Source organism: Panthera onca, chromosome C1 (genome assembly GCF_046562875.1).
Source record: "Panthera onca isolate mPanOnc1 chromosome C1, mPanOnc1 haplotype 2, whole genome shotgun sequence".
Classification (NCBI taxonomy): Eukaryota; Metazoa; Chordata; class Mammalia; order Carnivora; family Felidae; genus Panthera; species Panthera onca.
Genome location: NC_138346.1, coordinates 95,132,170 through 95,153,193, shown reverse-complemented (window position 1 = coordinate 95,153,193; position 21,024 = coordinate 95,132,170). Strand labels below are relative to the sequence as shown.

Here is a 21,024-nt window from a genome sequence, read left to right as displayed (position 1 = left end):
TGTGCTAATAATAGACTATTCTACTGTAACTTACGGTCTTTCTGTCATGTAGCATAAATCTTCTAACTTTGTTCTCCAAGATTATCTTGGCTGCCCATTGCATTCTTATGTAAATTTGAGAATCAGCTTTTCATTTTCCACATACAAAATAATCTTGGTGGGATTTCAGTTCATATTGCATTGAATTTATAAATCAACTTAGGGAGAATTGACATCTTAACAATTTTGAGTCCCATACCATGAAATACTTCTCATTTTATTTAAGGTTTCTTTTGCTTTCCCTTATCAGTGTTTTATAGTTTTTAATGTAGAGGTTTTGCATATCTTTTATTATTAGATTTAATTCAAAAGCTTTGTAATTTCTTAAATGTTACAAATGGCATTTTTAAAAATTCCATTTAAGGGGGCCTGGGTGGCTCAGTCGGTTGAGTGACTTACTCTTCATTTCAGCTCAGGTTACCATCCCAGGGTCTTGAGATTGAACCCTGCATCTGGTTCCATGGTGAGTCATGAAGCCTGCTTAAGATTCTCTCTCTCTCACTCTGCCACTTTCCCTGTCTTGCCCTCTCTCTCTCAAAAAAAAAAAATTTTTTTCCATTAAAAATATTTGCCCTGATATGTGGAAACAGTTGATTTTTGTATATGGATTTTGGATCTAGCAATCTAAGTACATTCACTTACTACTTTTAGTAGTTTGTAGATTACTTGGAGTTTTGTTGTTCTTGTTGTTTAGAGAGAGAGGGCATGTAAGTGGGAGAGAGAAGCAGTGGGAGAGAGAGAATCTTAAGCAGGCTCCATGCTCAGCCCAAAACTCAGTGGAGGACTAGAGATCCCACGGCCCTGGGGTCATGACCTGAGCTGAAATCAAGAGTTGGATGCTTAACCAACTGAGCCACCCAGGCGCGCCTGGAGTTTTCTATAGACCCACTCACGTTATCTGCTAATATAGAGAGTTTGAACTTGATTTTCCAACCTTTACACTTTTTAATTCATTTTCATGCCTTATTGTACTGTACCACCAGTGCAGTGTGATTAGTATATGGATACTTTCTCTTGTTCTCAGTATCAGGAAGAAAGCATATAATAATCATTGAGGGTATCTAATAGAGGTATCATTTATCATATCAAGGAAGTTGTCTTCTGTTCCTGGTTTTGAGTTTTTGTGTTTTTTTTTTTTTTATGAAGAGGTATTATATTTTATCAAATGCTTTTCCTTCATATTGAGGTTATCATTAAGATAATTGTAAAATTTATTTATTTTTATTTTTTTAAAAGTTTACCTATTTCTGAGAGAGAGAGAGAGAGGCAGAGAGGGAGACACAGAATCCGAAGCAGGCTCCAGGCTCCCAGCTGTCAGCACAGAGCCCGATGCAGGGCTTGAACCCACCAACCGTGAGATCATTCCCTGAGCCGAAGTTGGATGCTTAACCAACTGAGCCACCCAGGCGCCCCAAGATAATTGTGAATTTTAAATGAAATAGCACATGATAAGTGAATACAGTTCTAGTTCACAATAAGCACTCAGTTTTTAGTTGTTATTCTTCAGAGGACTTTCTCTTTATATAAGTGGCTAGTATTGCTTCTCAAGAGGCAAGGATTTACTTGAAAGTTTTGTAACCAGTTTTTATATTTTGAAGTGGATTGATTAATAATCATAGAGTTAGGTGTTGGGATGTTTGCTTGATAATTTTAAACATGGATTCTGTTAACTCTGTTGTCCATGCTTATACTATTTCTTTGCCAGGTGGCTGTCATTTACAAGATTAATGTTTTTGTTTGATAGGCCTTAGCCTTTTTGCTTTATTCTTTTAAAACTGAATTCTATTTTTTAAGTATTCCATTCTTCATTTTTAGTATTAGGACAGAACATTCTAATGCTAGAAACCAAGAGTGTATTTTTTCTAATTTTGTTTTGGTGCATGCAGTTGGCATTGAGATCTTGTGGTATAAACCTTGGTTTTGGAATCCACTGAAACTAGATTTATATTCTAACACTACCACCTACTAACAGTATTGCTAGTACAAGCTGTTTTCTTTCTGAGCCTTGTTTTAATCTCTAAAAGCAAATAATAATAGATTGGTTTGCATTTTTTAAAATTTTGAGTAAATTTTATTTTTACTTTTTTGTAAGAAGGAATTCTCTCAGCCTCATTATTTTGAGATTCATACATTTTGTTGTGTATATAAGTACTTCATTCATTTTTATTGCTTAGTAGTGTTCCATTGCATGGATATACCACAGTTTATCTGTTCATTTTTTAATGGATATTCTAAAAATGGCCATAAGGAAACTTTGAGAGGTGATGGATAAATTCATTATTTTGATTTTGGTGATTGTTTTATGGGTATGTACTTATCAAATGTACCCTTTAAATGTCGATTTATACTTCACAAAAGTGGTTAAAAAGTTAAGTGGTTCTAATATCACTGATTGACAAGAAGAAAAGGAAAGTATTTCTATCTTGTTCTAAGATATCTCCAGTTTTAAAACACTACCTATTTATTTGTTTAATAAACAAATATTAAATGGTGTGCCTGGGTGGCTCTGTCGTTTGAGCATCCGACTCTGGCTCAGGTCATGATCTCATGGTCTCACTGTCCGTGAGTTCGAGCTCTGCGTCGGGCTGTGTGCTGATAGCTCAGAGCCTGGAGCCTGTTTCAGATTCTGTGTCTCCCTCTCTCTCTGCTCCTCCCCCACTCATGCTCTGTCTCTGTCTCTGTCTCTCTCTCTCTCTGCAAAAATAAATACTAAAAAAAAATTTTTTTAAATAAACAAATATTAAATACCTTAAAAACCAGTAACAGTTTGTATCACTCCGGGTTGTTAAGTATTAAACCACATACCGTGTTTAAAAACATTTGTCATGTAAGTGTCCAGCAAAAGTTAATTTTTTTTGTCTTTTTTCTTTCCAAGTTTTAATTAACAATATTCTTATTTTTAACGGGCCTGTTGCATATGTATTATCTTGGTTTGATTGGGTTAATGAAGAGTCCAAGAAAGTTATTCTGGAAGCTCAATCTTTATTTTTTTTTTTTCAAATGGCTATATACTTCCTTTGTTTATTTTAGATGCTTCATTTTTCATATTCGAATTTATTATCTAAATCTAGAATAATTTAAACTTATTTTTTTTCCTCAGCATGCATCATTTTTTTTTTAGAAATTCATTTTTATATCTTACATTTAGGCAAATCAGGGCAGATTTTTAGTCTATTTTACTTTCTTTAAAGTTAATCTCACTTAAATTATAATCATTGTATATGTACTTACATAAAATGATTGGAATTCAAAATGATTCCAGTTGAAACACACTTTCACACTTAAGAAATTAGCTTAAAATGTGCCATTAATCAATTGCCTATATCACACACAAAAATAATTTATATAGATCCTTGCTTCATAAGAATTTAAGCACTCTTTGGTATTCCTTTCATGTAGATTTAGTTCAACCTAAAATTTATGGTTAGAAAAAGCTTAAAGACTACCCAATATTCTAATGCCAGGGCTAGAAGAGAAAACTATGGAGGATCTGTTAGAGCAAGAGTCGTAAACTAGTGGATTGAACCAACCTAGTAGTTCTCAAGGTTGGCATCAGATAGATGTCTGAGATTCTCTCTTCAGTTTGACGCTTCGTCGTTTTGCCCCTTGATCTTGGGTAGGGCACTTGTCTCTGCGCCTCTGTTTCATCAGTTGTAAAATGCCCTGACCTCTTCTCAGTGCTCACGTGAGATCGTGTATATGAGAAAGCTTTGGGCATATTTAGAAGGGGTAAATATTTAAGTGTATAGTCCACAGGCTACTTCCTGCTTATATTCCTCTTGATCATGTTCTTTTTCACTTAGAGTTGGCCTGAGATTTCCAGGTAGGAAGGGTTGTCAGTGTCTTTTCAACATGTCATTTCTTTCCTATCATCCTGAGATTGCAGGGCTGTAGGACAATGAAAAGTAGCTCCTTCCTAATGGAAAGACTGAAGGCCTGCTTCACTGGGGTTCATTTTTTAATTTGAGGTATTTTGATATCAATGTGAAGCTCATAATGAAAACCTAAGTATTTTGTCTCTAATTGCTAGCATTTACTGAGTATATGCCATGCTTTATTCTTCCTGTGCCTTCCCCTCTCTCTGCCCCTCCCCTGCTCATGCTCGCTCGCGCTCTCTCTCTCTCTCTAAAATAAATAAAACATTAAAAAAAGAAAAAACTTCCAAAAATGAGGAAGATAGAAGAAAACAGTTATTTTGTTTGTTGCTATGTGTTTTGAATGCTATAGCTTTACCATGCTTCTATTTTATTATTGACAGATATTTGTGAAAATTATTTATTTTTATGTCATTGGTTCTTAAATGAGGAGTGATTTTTTTGACCCCCCAGGGATATTTGGTGATGCCTGGAAACTTTTTTCTGTTTGTTTGTTTGTTTGTTTGTTTGTTTTTGTTGTTGTTTTTGAGAGAGAGTGTGTGTGCACATGAGCAAGCAGGGGGTGGGACAGTGGGAGAGAGAGAATCTGAGGTGGACTCCATATTCAGTGCAGAGCCCGATGCAGGGCTTGATCTCACAACACTGAGATCATGACCTGAGCTGAAATCAGAAGTCAGATGTTTATCTGAACCACATAGGCACCCCTGGAAACATTTTTTCTTGTCATTAGGCAGAGTGGTGCTGTAAGCATCTGATAGGTAGAAGCTATAGATACTGCTAAACATCCTACAATGCGAAGGACACACCCACCACAAAAAAATTATCCAGTCTAAAATGTCATTACTGCCGAGGCTATGAAACCCTGCTTTACAGTAAGCTCTTGAAATCTAGAAGGAATGTATTTATTGTCAAGGTGCTCTAAACACTTACTTCCACTGGGCTTTATCTTACTATGTAGGAATAGAAAAGTCCATGTTTTTCTGGCTTTAACAACGAAGCAGGCAAGCTTTGTTTGGTTAGTCTCTGGATTGTTGAGTGCTTTCATATTTCAGATATAAAATCTAATGGAATCAATTCTCAGAACTTTCCTTAAGCCCCTTTCAGCAGTTTTGAAATGTTTTCTGTCACTCTTATAATGATTCTACAGTTGTATCTTCCTTTAGATTTGCCTTAGCTTCTTTTTTATTTGGGGTTACCATTAAAATATATAATGTCTCTGATTCCTAAAACAAAAATCCAAATACTTCTTGTGGGAATTAGTATTTAGAATGTCTTTGGAACCTAAACTCAAAGCAGCTTTGCCAACATAAGACTTAGTTATTTGGGGTCTTTTAGTTGAGATTCAAATTATTTGCCTTTATTTTAATTTTCATATTTATCAATTTTCTTCTCTTACTAGTTGTAATAAAAACCTGGTTGTAACTAATGATGACACACATAAACATATCATTAGGACTTCATTTCTTATCATTAATAGGCAGGAAAATGTTCAGTGCACCCAAATTCCTGTCTTTTGGCTGTTAATCCTGTCAAGAAAAACATGATAATCTTATTTGTTGGGGGGGAGGTATGCTGAAAGTCATATTTGTTATTAATTTGTTAATTTTTTATGTAGGTTCTAAAAATCTTGTGAATTTCTCTGAATTCTTTTAAATACAGATTTTGTGACTGCTAGAGATGAAATAATTGTTGTCTTTATCTATTTTTATAGTTCTGCTTTTTCTAAAAAAAGCTGTTCATGAGCTTTGTCCTTTTGTGCTTCACAGGAACCAGCACCTATGACAGAAGATCTGCTGGAGGAGCAGTCGGAGGTTCTAGCTAAATTAGGAACATCAGCAGAAGGGGCTCACCTCCGAGCACGCATGCAGAGTGCCTGTCTGCTCTCAGATATGGAGTCTTTTAAGGTGGGTCACACTGTCAGAGCTTCAGAGTCTGTTTGGAGCTATTCTGGGATGAAGCTGTGAAAGTCACTCTCTAAAGTGGTGTGAAGGCCTGAATGTCTTTTTTATTAAATGTTTTGAGATCATTAGTAGTTACAGCATCCTACGTTTATCTCCTAAAGGTCATAGCCAGACTTGGTTCTTAAATTTAAAACAAGAAAAGAACAATCTTTGAATAGTAGTTGGAAGTTGAGAATTGAATCATTTCTGTATGTGCATTGGAATGTTTTTCTCCTTTATGTGTTTATCCAATTTAATGCACAGCTTTTAGGAAACCCTTAAGATTTAACATAGGCTGCTTGATTATACTCAGTTACAGTCTACTGAAGTTTTGGAGATGTGATGAGTTCACTTATGAAGGCAGTGTCAGAAAGGTGACTGACTCTACTGAGTGGATCATGGAGGGTTTCTCAGAAGAGTCACTATTTTAGGGTAAGTAGGCATTTGCTACCTGAAGAAGAATATTTTAGGGTTAGATATAGGCCTGTGTTGGAACATAGAGGATTCAGAGAATGGTGACATTGGCTTATTAGCTTAAAAACCCAGGGATGAAAAAGGTCTTTTTTTTTTTTTTTTTTCAATGTGTATTTATTTATTTTTTATAGAGAGCGCACAAGCAGGGGAGGAGCAAGGCGGCGGGGGGAGGAGGGGACAGAGGATTCAAAGCAGGCTCTGTGCTGACAGCAGCAAGCCTGATGCAGGGCTCGAACTCATGAACCATGAGATCATGACTTGAGCTGAAGTCAGCACTCAATCAACTGAGCCATCCAGATGCCCTTGTTTTTGAATTACTTATTCTTGAAAGTAGAGGCAAGGCCATGTATATTAAAACAAACAGAACAAAAACCCCAAGTGGGTAGCCTGGTGGGCCATAGGCCTTCCCTGTGCCTCCTGCTGATACTCTGAACTGTTTCCCATGCCCAGATTTTCCTCCTTGACCTGCTGCTATCTGTGATGGTCTCCATCTCCCTGTTCCATAGCCTCCAATCAGTCCTGCTGTTGTGCTGTATGCCAACTTGAGTTTCATTTTTTTCAACAGAAGCAACTTATGAAAACCTATGTCACTTTTATCGTCCCTGTTAGCAGATTGTAGGACAGTAAAAGGGAATGCTTTTATTCCCTGCTTATTTCCCCCATCTTTACCAAAAGAAAAAAAAGTCTTTAGTAAACTTCTTGATAGGTACATGTCTTTCTTAGAGACTAAGAAGATAGGGAATATCTGTGTGTTTTGTTCTGCCATGAGACAAAAGAAATGTATTGTTTTAAAACAAAATAGTAACAGTGGAAAAAGAGAGGACAGTTGGCTCTCAGGGCATGTGTTAAATCAAAAAGGTAGAAAAAGGGAATTGGCTTATGATGTATGTGCACAACAGGAAGTACCAGCCTCTGTAGCAGTTGTTTTCCTACCTGACCTCTAGCTGCCTTCATATTTATCTGCCCCTGTGCTGCTACCGCATCCTTGCAGAGGCACTTCTAGGAGGAAATTCATAATCGAAACTGTAAAAGCTTTCCTCTAGAAACATATTAGCCCCTTATGGGAAGGTTCTGTGTAATTCCAACACTGTACCTCAGCAAAACTAAGCTCATTCGACTCTTTTAGACTCATTTGGGTACCTGCAAATCTCTTAAAATATTCTTTTAATAAAAAGATTATATTTCAAATAGCCAACTTAACACATCTGCCCCTGCCTATGTGGGAATCAGTTAATAGGTTTAAGGAAATACATAGTCACTCTAAAGTAGATATGGTTGCCTCTCCTTTTTTATATGGGGGGTGACTAGTATTAGGGGCCCTTAGGAGAGTCTGCAGAGCTTTGGGTGGATGCTGATAGGTTCCTTAGGTACCTGCCCCTCTCAGTTCCAGAAGGGCAGGACCTATTCTCAAGCATTTCCTTGGAGTACATACCTGTAACAGTAGAAAGAAAACACAGCTGAAGTGAGCCCTGACCCTTTTTTGGTAGCTATAGGTTAAGCCTGGTACATGGTACAGTAAGGCAAGCCAGAAGGAAGAATTTTGGTGTGAAAGGTCTTTTTTAACTTGTGTACTACGGGATGTTTTTATGTGGGTGTGGTGTTGCCTGGTTAATAACCAGATCTTTGTACATGAATCCTGAGTCATGCAGTAATCTTGACCCATTGCAGTTTGCAGCATTTTTTTATTGCCATGATGCATAGTCGTTGGAAGTTTATGTTGCTGACTCTCAGTTAAGAACCTTCCTCTGAGTCCTCATCCCTCAGGAGAATTTCTTGAATTGATGGGGATGGTGAAGCTGGTTGTCAGGGGACTCAGTGAGGACAGATGGGCAGTTTTGCTCTTCACATTTAAGGCTACTATTCTTATCATGTCTGTTTTCATTTTGGTCTGGAGTTATTTTAATTTAAAAAGGAAGAAAATGACCTTTCTGCTTTTTTTTTTTTTAATTTTTTTTTTTTGTTAACGTTTTATTTATTTTTGAGACAGGGAGAGACAGAGCATGAATGGGGGAGCGTCAGAGAGAGAGGGAGACACAGAATCTGAAACAGGCTCCAGGCTCTGAGCAGTCAGCACAGAGCCCAACGCGGGGCTCGAACTCACGGACAGTGAGATCGTGACCTGAGCCAAAGTCGGATGCTTAACCGACTGAGCCACCCAGGCGCCCCGACCTTTCTGCTTATTAGCACATTCTTGTTAATGTTTATATCACTTAAGTATTATAGGCAAATAAAATAGTACATATAGCAGGAAGTATATGTTGTGGTAGAGAATATAACTAAAAAGGTATGTGTTTAATGTGTGTACACATATTCTTTGAGTTTGTGTATATATACATACATACATGCCCATCCTTAGTACTCTACTAATACATCACTGGACACTTGCAAGAAGACTTCCATGCCTTACCACTAACACTGTGAAGCCTCTACTTTTTTTCCAGGCTTGAATGTAGAATTACTTAAGAACTTTGGCGTGCATCATCATTAATTCTATAGACTTATCCAGTAAATGAAAGTTTAATTAGTTGGTTTCAGAAGCTGAAAAGCAATAGTTAGAATTCCAGTTCCTTAACAACACAAAAGCAATGCATGTGATGGTAATTTGTTGTATAAAGTACAAGAATTTGATGACTGAATAGAACATTTCTGAGGTTGGCTGATACTTACTGCAGTACCAGTATTGATTTTTGAGAGAAAAAAAAAGAGTAGAACTTTTCCATTATTGTGTTATTATTCTAATTGTGTTGTGTATTATTTAATTACTTGAGTCAAGCTTATTTGATATTCTTCCAACTATTGAGTACTTTTCCAACTATTGAGTAGTTACTATGCTATAATTTTAAACTAACTTATATAGCTTATAATCCACTTAAGAGAGTTATTTTCATTTTACAACAGATTTTTATGTCTAAATTCATCGAAGGAAAATGGGTTCTTTTTCTGCAAAGTGGAGACAACAAAAGAAAATGATTTTGGTACTTGAACATCTGGCCTGTTTTAAAGGCTACCCCCACACTCAGGTCACATATTAGATTTTGTAAAGATTAGGTAATTTTTGGTGAAAGTATGATTTTGCAAACAAGCTTATCACTAACTGTTGATTGTTACTGGATTCTGCTGAACTTTTTTTGCCTTATTTTAGGCAGCGAATCCAGGTTGTTTTCTGGAAGATTTTGTGAGGTGGTACTCACCCCGGGATTATATTGAAGAGGAAGTCATTGATGAAAAGGGCAACATGGTTCTGAAAGGAGAACTGAGTGCCCGAATGAAGATTCCAAGCAATATGTGGGTAGAAGCCTGGGAAACAGCTAAACCAATTCCTGCCAGAAGGCAGAGGAGACTTTTTGATGATACGCGGGAAGCAGAAAAGGTAACTGAGGTTTGGGTATCTAACACTAGAAAGCTAACTATTGTTCTAACATTTTTAAAACTTACTATAATAGATGTTTAAGCCTTAGACACACTTGAGAAGCAAAGCATTAAAATTTAATGAGACTTTTATGTATCTGCTATTCGTATTTAAGATTTTAAAACTACTTCCAAATAGGCCAAAGAATAAGACATGCATATTTTATATAGAGTGCTTACCATCGGACTACCTCATAGCATATGACAAAAGATGGTCACATCCTTTGACCTAGCAGTTTTATTACCAAAACAGTTTGTTAAAGAAATAATGAGAAGTACATAAAGATTAATGTATAAGAATGGTGTTCAACAAAGTTTTCTAGTGTCAAAGTAGACATAATAAAAGTTTCCGAAAATAAGCTTGGTTTAATAAATTATGGTATAATCCATTTAGTGGATTGCTTTGTAATTGTCAAAAAACATTTGGAGTTCTGGAGAATAGTGACAGCTACCTGATAACAAATTATCCTACGCTTTCTCCCTCCCAGCTATCCCCCAAACCCCATGAAATTAATAAGTAAATAAATCTATGCCTTTGGCATTACTAAGAGATAGAGACCTTAGTGACCTTCAAATTAACTCTAAGTTGGGAAATAAGCCAAATTTCAAAGGAGTTCCTAGTACTGTAAGCCTGTGGGTGTAGAGAGCGGGCAGGGAGTCTTCAGAAGAGCTGAGGGATGCAGAAGACTTAGATGGAGCACGGAGCCACCCCAGAAGGAGAGAGCCTAACATTAATACTCAGTGCAGGTACGGCTTGATAATTCACAGCACTGGCTGCAGAGAAGGGACTTTAAGTAGGATTAGAAGTAGAAGTAGATACTCAGATGTTGCCTTGGGAAGAACTAGATATATGGAGAAGGAATTGCCCCTTTGAGATAAAATGGTGATGGGAAAAAAGGAATAAGGGGGAAGTTAGGAATCCTGCAGAAATGCAAGAGAAATAAAACCTATCAATCTCTGTCACCTCCCCTTCTCCCAATCCATTAAAGAAATGGTGCAGAAGAGAGCACTTTTATTTTTTTTTTTTTATTTATTTTTTATTTATTTTTGGGACAGAGAGAGACAGAGCATGAACGGGGGAGGGGCAGAGAGAGAGAGGGAGACACAGAATCGGAAACAGGCTCCAGGCTCCGAGCCATCAGCCCAGAGCCCGACGTGGGGCTCAAACTCACGGACCGCGAGATCGTGACCTGGCTGAAGTCGGACGCTTAACCGACTGCGCCACCCAGGCGCCCCAGAAGAGAGAGCACTTTTAAACTGTGACATGACTAGGATTAGTAAAGAGCAGACCATATCCATACAAAACTACTATAAAAACAAAACAAAACAGAAAATGCAGATTGGGTCATTTCAGCTAATGAAAACATTTCCCACAAAATTGACCACGAAACAGGAAAAAAATTGTAACACTCCAAAGAAGTAAGTTGTCTTCAAACCAGCTTGGGGAATATGAAGAATCATGTTTAATCAGAAATACTAAGAGCCAAGAGCAGAAATGGACCAAAAAACTCCATGAAGAAATGAAGCCACAGCTGGTTTAACTCTCAGGATAGGAGTAGAAGAAAAAGACAACCATATCAAAAATAAAGACTAAATTACAAAGGGCCTATAGGAGAATAGGTTTACATTTAAATTTGATAAAAGTAAACAAGGAAAAACAAAAACAGCCAAGAGAATGAAAATGGATGAATAGTTAAAGGAGTTGAAGAGAAACTAGTAAAAATGGAAGATAGGAAAAGTAGAAGTAATATTCATTTTATCAGAGTCTTTGAAGAGGAAAAACCAAAACACTGGATCAGAACTAATATTTGAAACTGCAATCCAAGAAACCTTTCTGGAAATAAAAGAAAACCTGAATTTATATATTGAAAGAGCTCCCTGGGTATAGAGGAAGATGCACCAGAAGTAATGAACTCCAAAATACATCACTATAAAACTGCTAGAACTTAAATAATTAAAGAAAAAAAATTCTCAGGACTTCTAGGCAAAGAAATGAAAATAATTTACAAGGAAAGAGAATTAGATGTCAGATTTCTCAAAAGCAAGGCAATGTGGAGCAGCATTTTCAAGAACTGTAAGTAAAAAGTATAAACCAAAGATATTATATGCCACCAAAGTGTCCACATAGTCAAGACTATAAAAATATTTTCTCTGAGTTTTTGTACGCACACATTTCTGTACATATTCACCCTTCCTGAGGAATCTACTAGAGCTGCCCTAATAGAACGTTCTGCAGTGTTAGAAACATTCTGTTGCTGTGATGTCCAAAATTATAGCTACTGGCCGTATGTGGCTATGATGAAAACTTGAAATGTGGCTAGTATAACTGAAATTTTAAATGGCTACATGTGGCTAGTTGCTTCCTTATTTAACAACATACAGGAGGATAAACTTCATCCAACCAAGATGTGACTGGGGAAACTTTGACAGAGGGCCTGTGGTGAGCATTTTATTTCTTTAATTTTAGAGCTAAGACTAAAACTGAGGATATAGGTAGAAGAAGATGTAAAACTTGTAGTAGAATGAGAAGTTGGGACAAAAAGAGGACGAGGGGGTGGGGAGGGAAGTAGAATGAGATGATTGATTTAAATATAAATAGATAATAAGTGGTAATCAGAAAATACCCATTTAAAAATTGGGTTCCACGCTGATTATGGAGCCTGCTTAAAATTCTCTCTCTCTCCCTCCCTTTGCCCCTCTCCCCAGCTCATGTTCTTTCTCTGTCTCTTTCAAAATATCAAGTAGAATAGATTAAATTAAATTAAGTTAAATTAAAATGTCAGACCAATTGCAAATACTTAGAGTTAAAGGGAATTAAGGGCACAAAAAATGTATTACTGCAAAGATAGCTACTAAAATAAAAATATAGAACTTCCTAAGGACCAGCAAAAATTGTTTTAAAAAGAAAGAACACACAACAGATAAACACATGTAACAATGATCACATCACACACAGAATAAGTCCTGTAAAATCCAAGTGTCTGCTACAAACAAGAGATTCATTGATGCAAAAAGGCTACAAAGTCAGAATGGCTAAAATAAAAAAGGTAAGAAATAACAAGTGTCGACAAAGATTTGGAGAAAAAGGAACCCTCATGCATGGTGGGAATGCAAATTGGTGCATCCATTATAGAAAGTAGTATGGAGGTTCCTCAAAAAACTAAAAACAGAATTAGCATGATCCAATAATTTTACTATTGGGTATTTACCCAAAGAAAATGAAATCACAAATACGAAAAGATAGATGTTCCCCTGTGTTTATTGCAGCATTATTCACAAGATCCAAGATTTAGGAGCAACTGGAGTGTCTTTTGATAGATGAATGGCTAAAGAAGATGTGGTATATGTCTATAATGGAATATTACTCATCCATAAAAAAGAATAAGATCTGGCCATTTGCAGCAACATGGATAGATCTGGAAGATATCAAGCTAAGTGAAATAAGTTAGGGAAAGACAAATACCATATGATTTCACGAATATGTGAAACTTAAGAAACAAAACAGGGGTGCCTGGGTGGCTCAGTTGGTTAAGTATCGATTTTTGATTTCTGCTCAAGTCACGATCTCACAGTTCGTGAGTTCCGAGACCCACATTGGGCTCTGTGCTGAACAGTGTGGAGCCTGCTTGGAATTCTCTCTCTCCCCCCCTCACTCTGCCCCTTCCCCCGTCTCAAAAATAAATAAACTTTTAAAAAACCTTAAAAAAAAAAAAAAAAAAAAAGCACTGAAACACAAGAAACAAGACAACTGAATAAAGAGAAAAAAAATGGACCCTTAAGAATAGAGAACAAACTGATGCCTGCCAGAGGGAAGATGTGTAGGGTTGTGAGTGAAATAGAAAAAGAGGATTATGAGTACACGTTTACTGTGATGACCACGGAGAAGTGATAAAATTGTTGAAGCATTATTATTGCCTTAAACTAATATAACACTGTACTGTTATACTTCAAAAATTAATCAAAAGTAAAAAAAAATACATAGAATAGAGATATGATTAGAGTAAGGGTATAGCCAAATTATTCCTTTAGTTTTCTGCCTATGGTTAATTATATAATTAAATTTATTTTACCATATACACAAAAAGAAGGTTACAGAGTAAATAATGGACAGATTCATCAGGTACCTGAAAGCAATAAAAGGGTTATGATCCTGATATGAAATAAGGTAGAATTAAAGCTGAAGAGCATTAAAAGATGCTTTATAAGCTAAAAGTGTATTTCACAATGAGGGTATAATATTTGTTAATGTTTATACACTAAATAACAGCCATCTGTATAAAATAGGAAACCATAGGAAGTAAGGGAAGAAACAGATTGAAACATACTCATAACAGAGGACTTTGACCACATTACTCTTTGTACAAGACAATCAAGTAGTCAAAACTAAGGAAATATCTAAATAAGATAGTACGGCTGATCTTTTAGATATATCCCAAACACTGTACCTTAGCAATAGAAGCTGTACCTTCTTTTTACATGCACATGGAGCATTCACAAAAACTGATAGTATATTAGGGCACAAAAAAAACACAGCAGGATTCATGATGAAAATATTATCAGTACTCTGATCTCTGCAATAAAACTAGAGATTAAAAATGAAACAGCAATAACAAGGGATGCCTGGGTGGCTTAGTTGGTTAAGCATCTGACTTTTGATATCAGCTCAGGTCTTAATCTCAGGGTCGTGAGTTCAAGCCCCACACTAGGCTCCACACAGCCTACTTAAAGATAGAAAGAAACAACAAAAAAAATCTAGGGCTTCTCCCTGGAAATTTAAAAGCCTTATATTAACTTTTAGGTAAAGGAGAAATACTAAAACAAACTTCTGAAAAGTAACAAAACACTGTATATCCGAATCTATAAGACATATTTAAGGAGTCATGAAAGCAAAATCCATAGCCCTAAATACCTACGTCACAAAAATACAAGGCGTGCATGGCTGGCTCAGTCAGTGGAGTATGAGACTCTTGATCTCAGGGTTGTGGGTTCAAGTCCTATGTTAGATATAGAGATTATTCAAAAATAAATGAAAATTACTGAATTAATAAATTTCTAACTCAAAAAGCTAGAGAAAGAACAACAAAAGTAAAACTATAAGAAAACCAGAAGAAGGCAATGCTAAAGATAAAAGAGAGTGATGAAGTAGAGAACAGAAAAACATATCAAATTAATAAATATGATTTTATTTTAAAAAATCAAAATTGACAAATTGTTGCTTTAATCACAAAAGGAAAGGAAAAGCATGCATTACAAAATAAGAAATGATAAAAAGTGCCAATAATTATTGATACAGAGGAAATATTTTTTAAAAAACAATACTTTATATGATTGTGTATATAAATTTGAAAACCAAGATGAAATGGAGGATTTCTTGGGACAATACAGTATATAAAAAAATGATCCCAGTGAAGATAGAATATGTAAACAGACCAGTTTCCATAGAAGAAACAGACAATTATCAAGAAATGACCCCATAAAAAAACACCAGGCTTAAGCTGGTTTCACAGGGGACTTCATCTAAATGTTGAGAGATCAAATAGTTCAAATGCTGCTTAAATTGTTTCAGTACATAGCAAATGAAGGAAATCTTCCAAAATCTTTTTATCGTAAACTGTGACTATGACATTGGTCCCTAAGACTGATAAAGGAGGCATATCTAAAAAAAGTACAGACCAGTAATACTTAAGAAATTTAATGTAAATCCTTTTAAGTTTGTTTAGAGAGAGATGAAGCTGAGGGGCAGAGAGAGCCGAAGAGAGGGAATCCCAAGCAGGCTCCTTGCTGTCAACGTGGAGCCTGATGTGGGGCTCTATCTCATGATACCATGAGATCATGACCTGAAGTCAGGAGTTGGACACTCAACCGCCTGAGCCACCCAGGCACCCCGAATGCAAAATCCTAAATGAACAGGCTCTTACCACTTTGAGATAATAATACATGTCAACTGAGTGCAACAGTGATTTTTTTTTTGAAGTTTATTTATATAATTAACTTCATTAATAGGTCTAAGAAGAAAGTATATCATTATCTTATATGTACTGAAAAAATCTTTGATAAAATTTAATACTCCTTTCTAATAAAAGATTCAGAATTAAGAATGGATGGATACTTCCTTAAAATAAAAAAATGTATATAGACCTCAATCCTAAACGAAGCATCTTAATTGGGGAACCCTAGAACTATTCTCACTAAGGTCGGGAATGAGGCAAGGGTGCCTACTGTCTCATTTAACGTTATTTAACGTTATTTTGGAGACATTAGTCAATATAATTAGAAAAGAGAAAACAGAGACATAGAAGTTGAAAGAACTTTTGTTTGCAGCTGCTATGACAGTATACCTGGAAAAATCTAAAGAATCGGTGATAAAAGTAATTGAAAATAATTCAGCAAGGTAGCAGAATATAAAGTTAATATGTGTCTAGTAGCATTCATATACACAAATAATAATCATTCTGAAGATGTGAATGACATTTTCTCTTCATTATAAGTGAAAAAAAAAAAAAGGTGAAATGCCTAGAAATAACCAGAAATGATAGAAATATGAATAAAGAAACACTCCTGAAAAACACACATGAATAGATATCACTTGTTCTTGGTTAGGAAGTCTCAACATCATTAAGTTCAATTCTACTTAAATTAATTTATAAATTTAATGCAGTCCCATAAAGTACGAAAAAGTCTTTAGTATGGAGCCAGACAAGTTGATACTCAAATTTATCTGGAAAAATAAACATGCAGGCTTAGGACTCAGAGGTTTGGAGAGTGACTTTTAATGGGTTTTTTTTGGTTCATGGATGTGTTTAAAATTGTGGTTTTGGTTGTACAACTCTGTAAATATACCTAAAACTATTGGATTGTACACTTTAAATGGGTGAATTGTTATTTTAAAAAAGCATACAAGAGTAGCTAAGAATGGATTGTAAAGAGTTATGAAAAGAAAGCTATGAGGCAGGTGAATGGTGGGGGGGTGGGGAACTAACCCTACCAGATATTAAAGCATAATACATAGTCTCACTATTTAAATAATATGATAATGATGCATAACTAGACAGCCCAGTGAAGGAGAATGGAAAAAACATAAATACATACAGAAATCTAGTATATGATAAAAATGTCATTCCAAATCACTGGTATGGATAGACCTTTTAATAAATCTATTTGGGATAACTGAGTAACCATTTGGCAGAAGATAAAATTAGATATGTTTCTCATACCATACATAAGAATGGACTGAAAAAGAAAAGGGGTGCCTGGGTGGCTCAGTCGGTGAAGCATCTGACTTTGGCTCAGGTCATGATCTCACTGTTTATGATTTGGAGCCCCTTATTGGATGAGCACAAGCCCCACTTTGGGTGAGCTCGATCCCCGCTTCGGGTGAGCCCTGCTTCTCTCCCTCCTCCTCCCCCTCCCTCTCCCCCTTTCTGTCCCTTGTGGGATCCTCTCTCTCTCTGCCCCTTGCTCATTTGTGCCCTCTCGCTCTCAAAAAAAAAAAAAAAAAAGTCAAAAGACAAATGATAAACTGGGAGAAATATTTGTAAAGTGGAAGAAATGTATGTATTACAAAGTGCAAAAATACTGTAGAAACATGGGCAAGAGATACGAGGAGATAACTCATCTACCCAAAAGATAATTACCCTTAAACCTTTCAAAAGATGTTCAGCTTCATTCATAGTAAGAGAAATGCAAATTTATAAACTTCACTGAGATAACCATTTCTCACACATCAGATTGGTAAAAATTTAAAAGCTTAATAAATACCGAATGAGGCCCTGAGGCAACAGGCTCTTTCGAACATTACTGGTGAGAGGCATGATGGTACAACCCCCTATGGAGGGGAATTTGGCAGTATTTAATAAAACTTACATGTGCATTTACCCTTTTACCCAAAAAGCAATCCCATTTCTAGTAATTCACCCTAGTATTTTCAAAACAAAAATAAAGATGCACTAAGTTGTTCATTCCTGTATTGCTTGTAATTAGAAAATACTGGAAACTATCTGTATGCTCAAATTTAGGAGCTTTATTGAATAAACTGTGGTTGATCTACGTAATAGAGGACTTTGCAGTTGTTTAAAAATGAGGAAAATGTCTATTAACTGATAGCGATTTTTAGGATGTTTTTAAGAGAGAAGTAAAGTACAAATGAATATATGTAATATGCTTCATTTTGTGTAAAAAGAGGGGGAGGTTAAGAAAACACTTACCTCTTTATCTTCACAAAAACAAATTTATCTTCACAAAACTGAAAGCATTGAAATTAGTTACCTGGAATGGTTGAAAGGGGGAAGAAAATATAGAGTAAAAGTGTGGAAGGGAGTGACATGTAGAGAAGAGTATACTTCCTGTACACTTTGACTTCTGGAAAAATGTTAATTGCCTGCATAATCAAAAATTAAATTAACAAGAATAGACAGGGGGGACATGACCAAAACTGAAAGCAAGCTGGATAAATGAACTCGGGTGTGATTCAAATAATAACATAACCACACTGAAACGAGGTCAAGGTTGGGAGGATAATTTAACTCAAGTAATTTATGATCAATCACATAAGATATGTTTGACTGTATACCCTCTGGTTTGGCGGGAGGTGGGAGAGCACTGCAGACAAATCCTAAACTTTGTTTTCTAAATTTGTTTGTTTTAGTTATGTGGGTAAGCAGTTATGAAACTTTTTGGTGGATTATTGTTTGAGCAAATGAGTAATTAAATGTGTTGGTGGTGTTAGAAGCCAGAATTCTTACTGTGGAAGTGCGATGCAAACATGGAATTGAAGAAAGTGAGGGAGACCCAATGGCAGTGGATTGGAATTGGAAGTGTTGGTGTGGAACTATAGGTTTCTAAAGTATCGATAAGTATGTGGGTATATGCATATGCATATATACAAGCATATATTTCATAGCTTTCTTCTGAAGGTATCTAGAAGCAGTGACATCTCAGTAGCAGTAAACACATATATATTGATTTCTAGAACATTTCTTACTAAAAGGAACTGTGTCTTCCTCAGAGAAATGGGTGGTTTGGGAATTGGGATAAAGAAGGTATTAATATGAATGTGGAACATCGTGTGTTGCCAGAAAATAAGGAACTGCTTAAAAAGAGAAGTATTTCCTAAGGAGGTAGCTTAAAGGAACTCTTATTGTCAAAACCTGGACAAGCTGAATGGCAAATAATTAAGGATGGTAACAAATTATAAACCATTGGAAAAAAGTCGGCACCCATGAGTCTCCATTGATAATTTACAGATAAACAAATGAGAGAGAAGGGAGATATTGCAGCTCAAAGATGACAGGTGAATATGGAGGGTATGCTGGAGTTGAAAACCCTTCATTTTACAGCAGTATTCATAGTAAAGATTAATTGGTTCAAGTAGGAATTAACCAAGAGATGTCCAGGTGGGAATTTGGGTGAAGAGCTTCATACTTGCATGGTTTTAAAGTGTTTCTCCACAGATTACTTCTGAATTGCAAGGAAATAATAACTATGTAGTAGAGAAATGGGGTAATACCTTGAGTGGATGGTCAAAATTAATATCACTAATAAGGGGCAGATGCAGATTGTCTACACCGAGATGTGTTGTAAGGATCCACCAGCACTTAGCACTGATCCGAGATTGTATATTTTGCATCAAGTCATGAGAAAACATTAGGTAAACCCAAGATGAGAGACATTGTATTCTAAAAAGAGCCAAAAAAAAAAACAAAAAAAAAAACAAAAAAAAAAACAAAAAACAAAACACCAAAAAACCCCCCAACGTACCATTGTAGGAGTATATTAAAGGGACACAGGAACCAACTAAAACATTTCCCAATGGCCAGTACTGGAACAATTTGAACAATAAAATAAAATACTATTGGACTGTAACTCAAAGTATAAAATAAACATCCTTGAGTCTATAGTGATACAAATAAGTAAATAAATTGGTGAGAAGAGACCAGTCTAATGCAGAAGAACTCCAAATCTATTCTGCCTACAAGGAGGTAGAGCATAAATCCCACTCCATAAACATGGGCTGTACAGAGTGACTTCCTTTAAAGAGTACAGTATTTAAATTAGAGAACATGAGTAACTTTACAGTGCAGACATCTGACAATACTGTCTTAGCCAGGTGAGCGAGGTTAACAACAGGGATAAGTCATATTGGTAGTTTCATGTGCTGTTGATATGAGGTGATGAAGTAGCACTTTACATCTCTTCACTTGATCTTAGCCAAAAGGCCGAGAAGCGATACACTTTACATCTCTTGTCTTCCCAGAAATACCTAGCCCCAGTTTGATCATAAGAAAAACATCAAATAAGTTCGAGTAGAGGCTCTTGTTACAAAATACCTGACTAGAATTCCTTAAAACTGTCAAGGGCAGGGGCGCCTGGGTGGCGCAGTCGGTTAAGCGTCCGACTTCAGCCAGGTCACGATCTCGCGGTCCGTGAGTTCGAGCCCCGCGTCAGGCTCTGGGCTGATGGCTCGGAGCCTGGAGCCTGTTTCCGATTCTGTGCCTCCCTCTCTCTCTCTGCCCCTCCCCCGTTCATGCTCTGTCTCTCTCTGTCCCAAAAATAAATTAAAAACGTTGAAAAAATTTAAAAAAAAAAACTGTCAAGGGCAGTGAACACAGAGAAAGTCTAAGAAAGTGTTACATGTAAGGGGAGCCTAGAAACATGACTACCAAATATAATGTATCCTGGATGGGCTTCTGAAATAGGAAATGGACATAAATAAAAACTAAGGAAATTGAAGGACGCCTGGGTGGCTCAGTCGGTTAAGCATCCGACTTAGCTTAGGTCATGATTTCACGGTTTGTGGGTTTGAGCCCCGTGTCAGGCTCTGTGCTGACAGCTCAGAGCCCGGAGCCTGCTGCAGATACTCTGTCTCCCTCTCTGTTTCTGTCTGTCTGTCTGTGTCTCTCTCTCTCTCTCTCTCTGTCTCTCTCAAAAATATTAAAAAAAAAAAAAAAAACTAAGGAAATTGAATATACAGATATTGACAGTATGATTCATAATAGCAAAAAAGAGGAACAAACCTTCATCTGTCAACTAATGAAGGAATAAATGTGGCATATTCATACAATGGCATACTATTGAGCCATAAAAATGAATGAAGTTCTGATACATGGTATAACACGAACGAACCTTAACATTGTGCTAAGAACCTTAACACTGTGCTAACAGTGTGCTAAGTGCTAAGTGAAAGAAACCAGAAATAGAAGGCCACATGTTACATGCTTCCATTTATAGGAAATACCAGAGTAGGCAAATTCATGAAGACAAAGTTAGTTTAGTAGTTACTAGGGGCTAGG

The 21,024-nt window shown here is 36.3% G+C and overlaps 1 protein-coding gene across 7 annotated transcripts in view; it reads left to right on the top strand.

Moving 5' to 3' along the window:
• Positions 1–21,024, top strand: part of RAB3GAP1 (RAB3 GTPase activating protein catalytic subunit 1) — a 112,191-nt gene that overhangs the window by 80,658 nt on the left and 10,509 nt on the right. For all 7 annotated transcript variants that reach the window (XM_060625995.3, XM_060625996.3, XM_060625997.3 and 4 more), the window contains 2 exons: positions 5,681–5,818; positions 9,471–9,698. In XM_060625995.3, the coding sequence (XP_060481978.1) occupies positions 5,681–5,818; positions 9,471–9,698 (366 nt within the window). The remainder of the gene's footprint in view (positions 1–5,680; positions 5,819–9,470; positions 9,699–21,024) is intronic.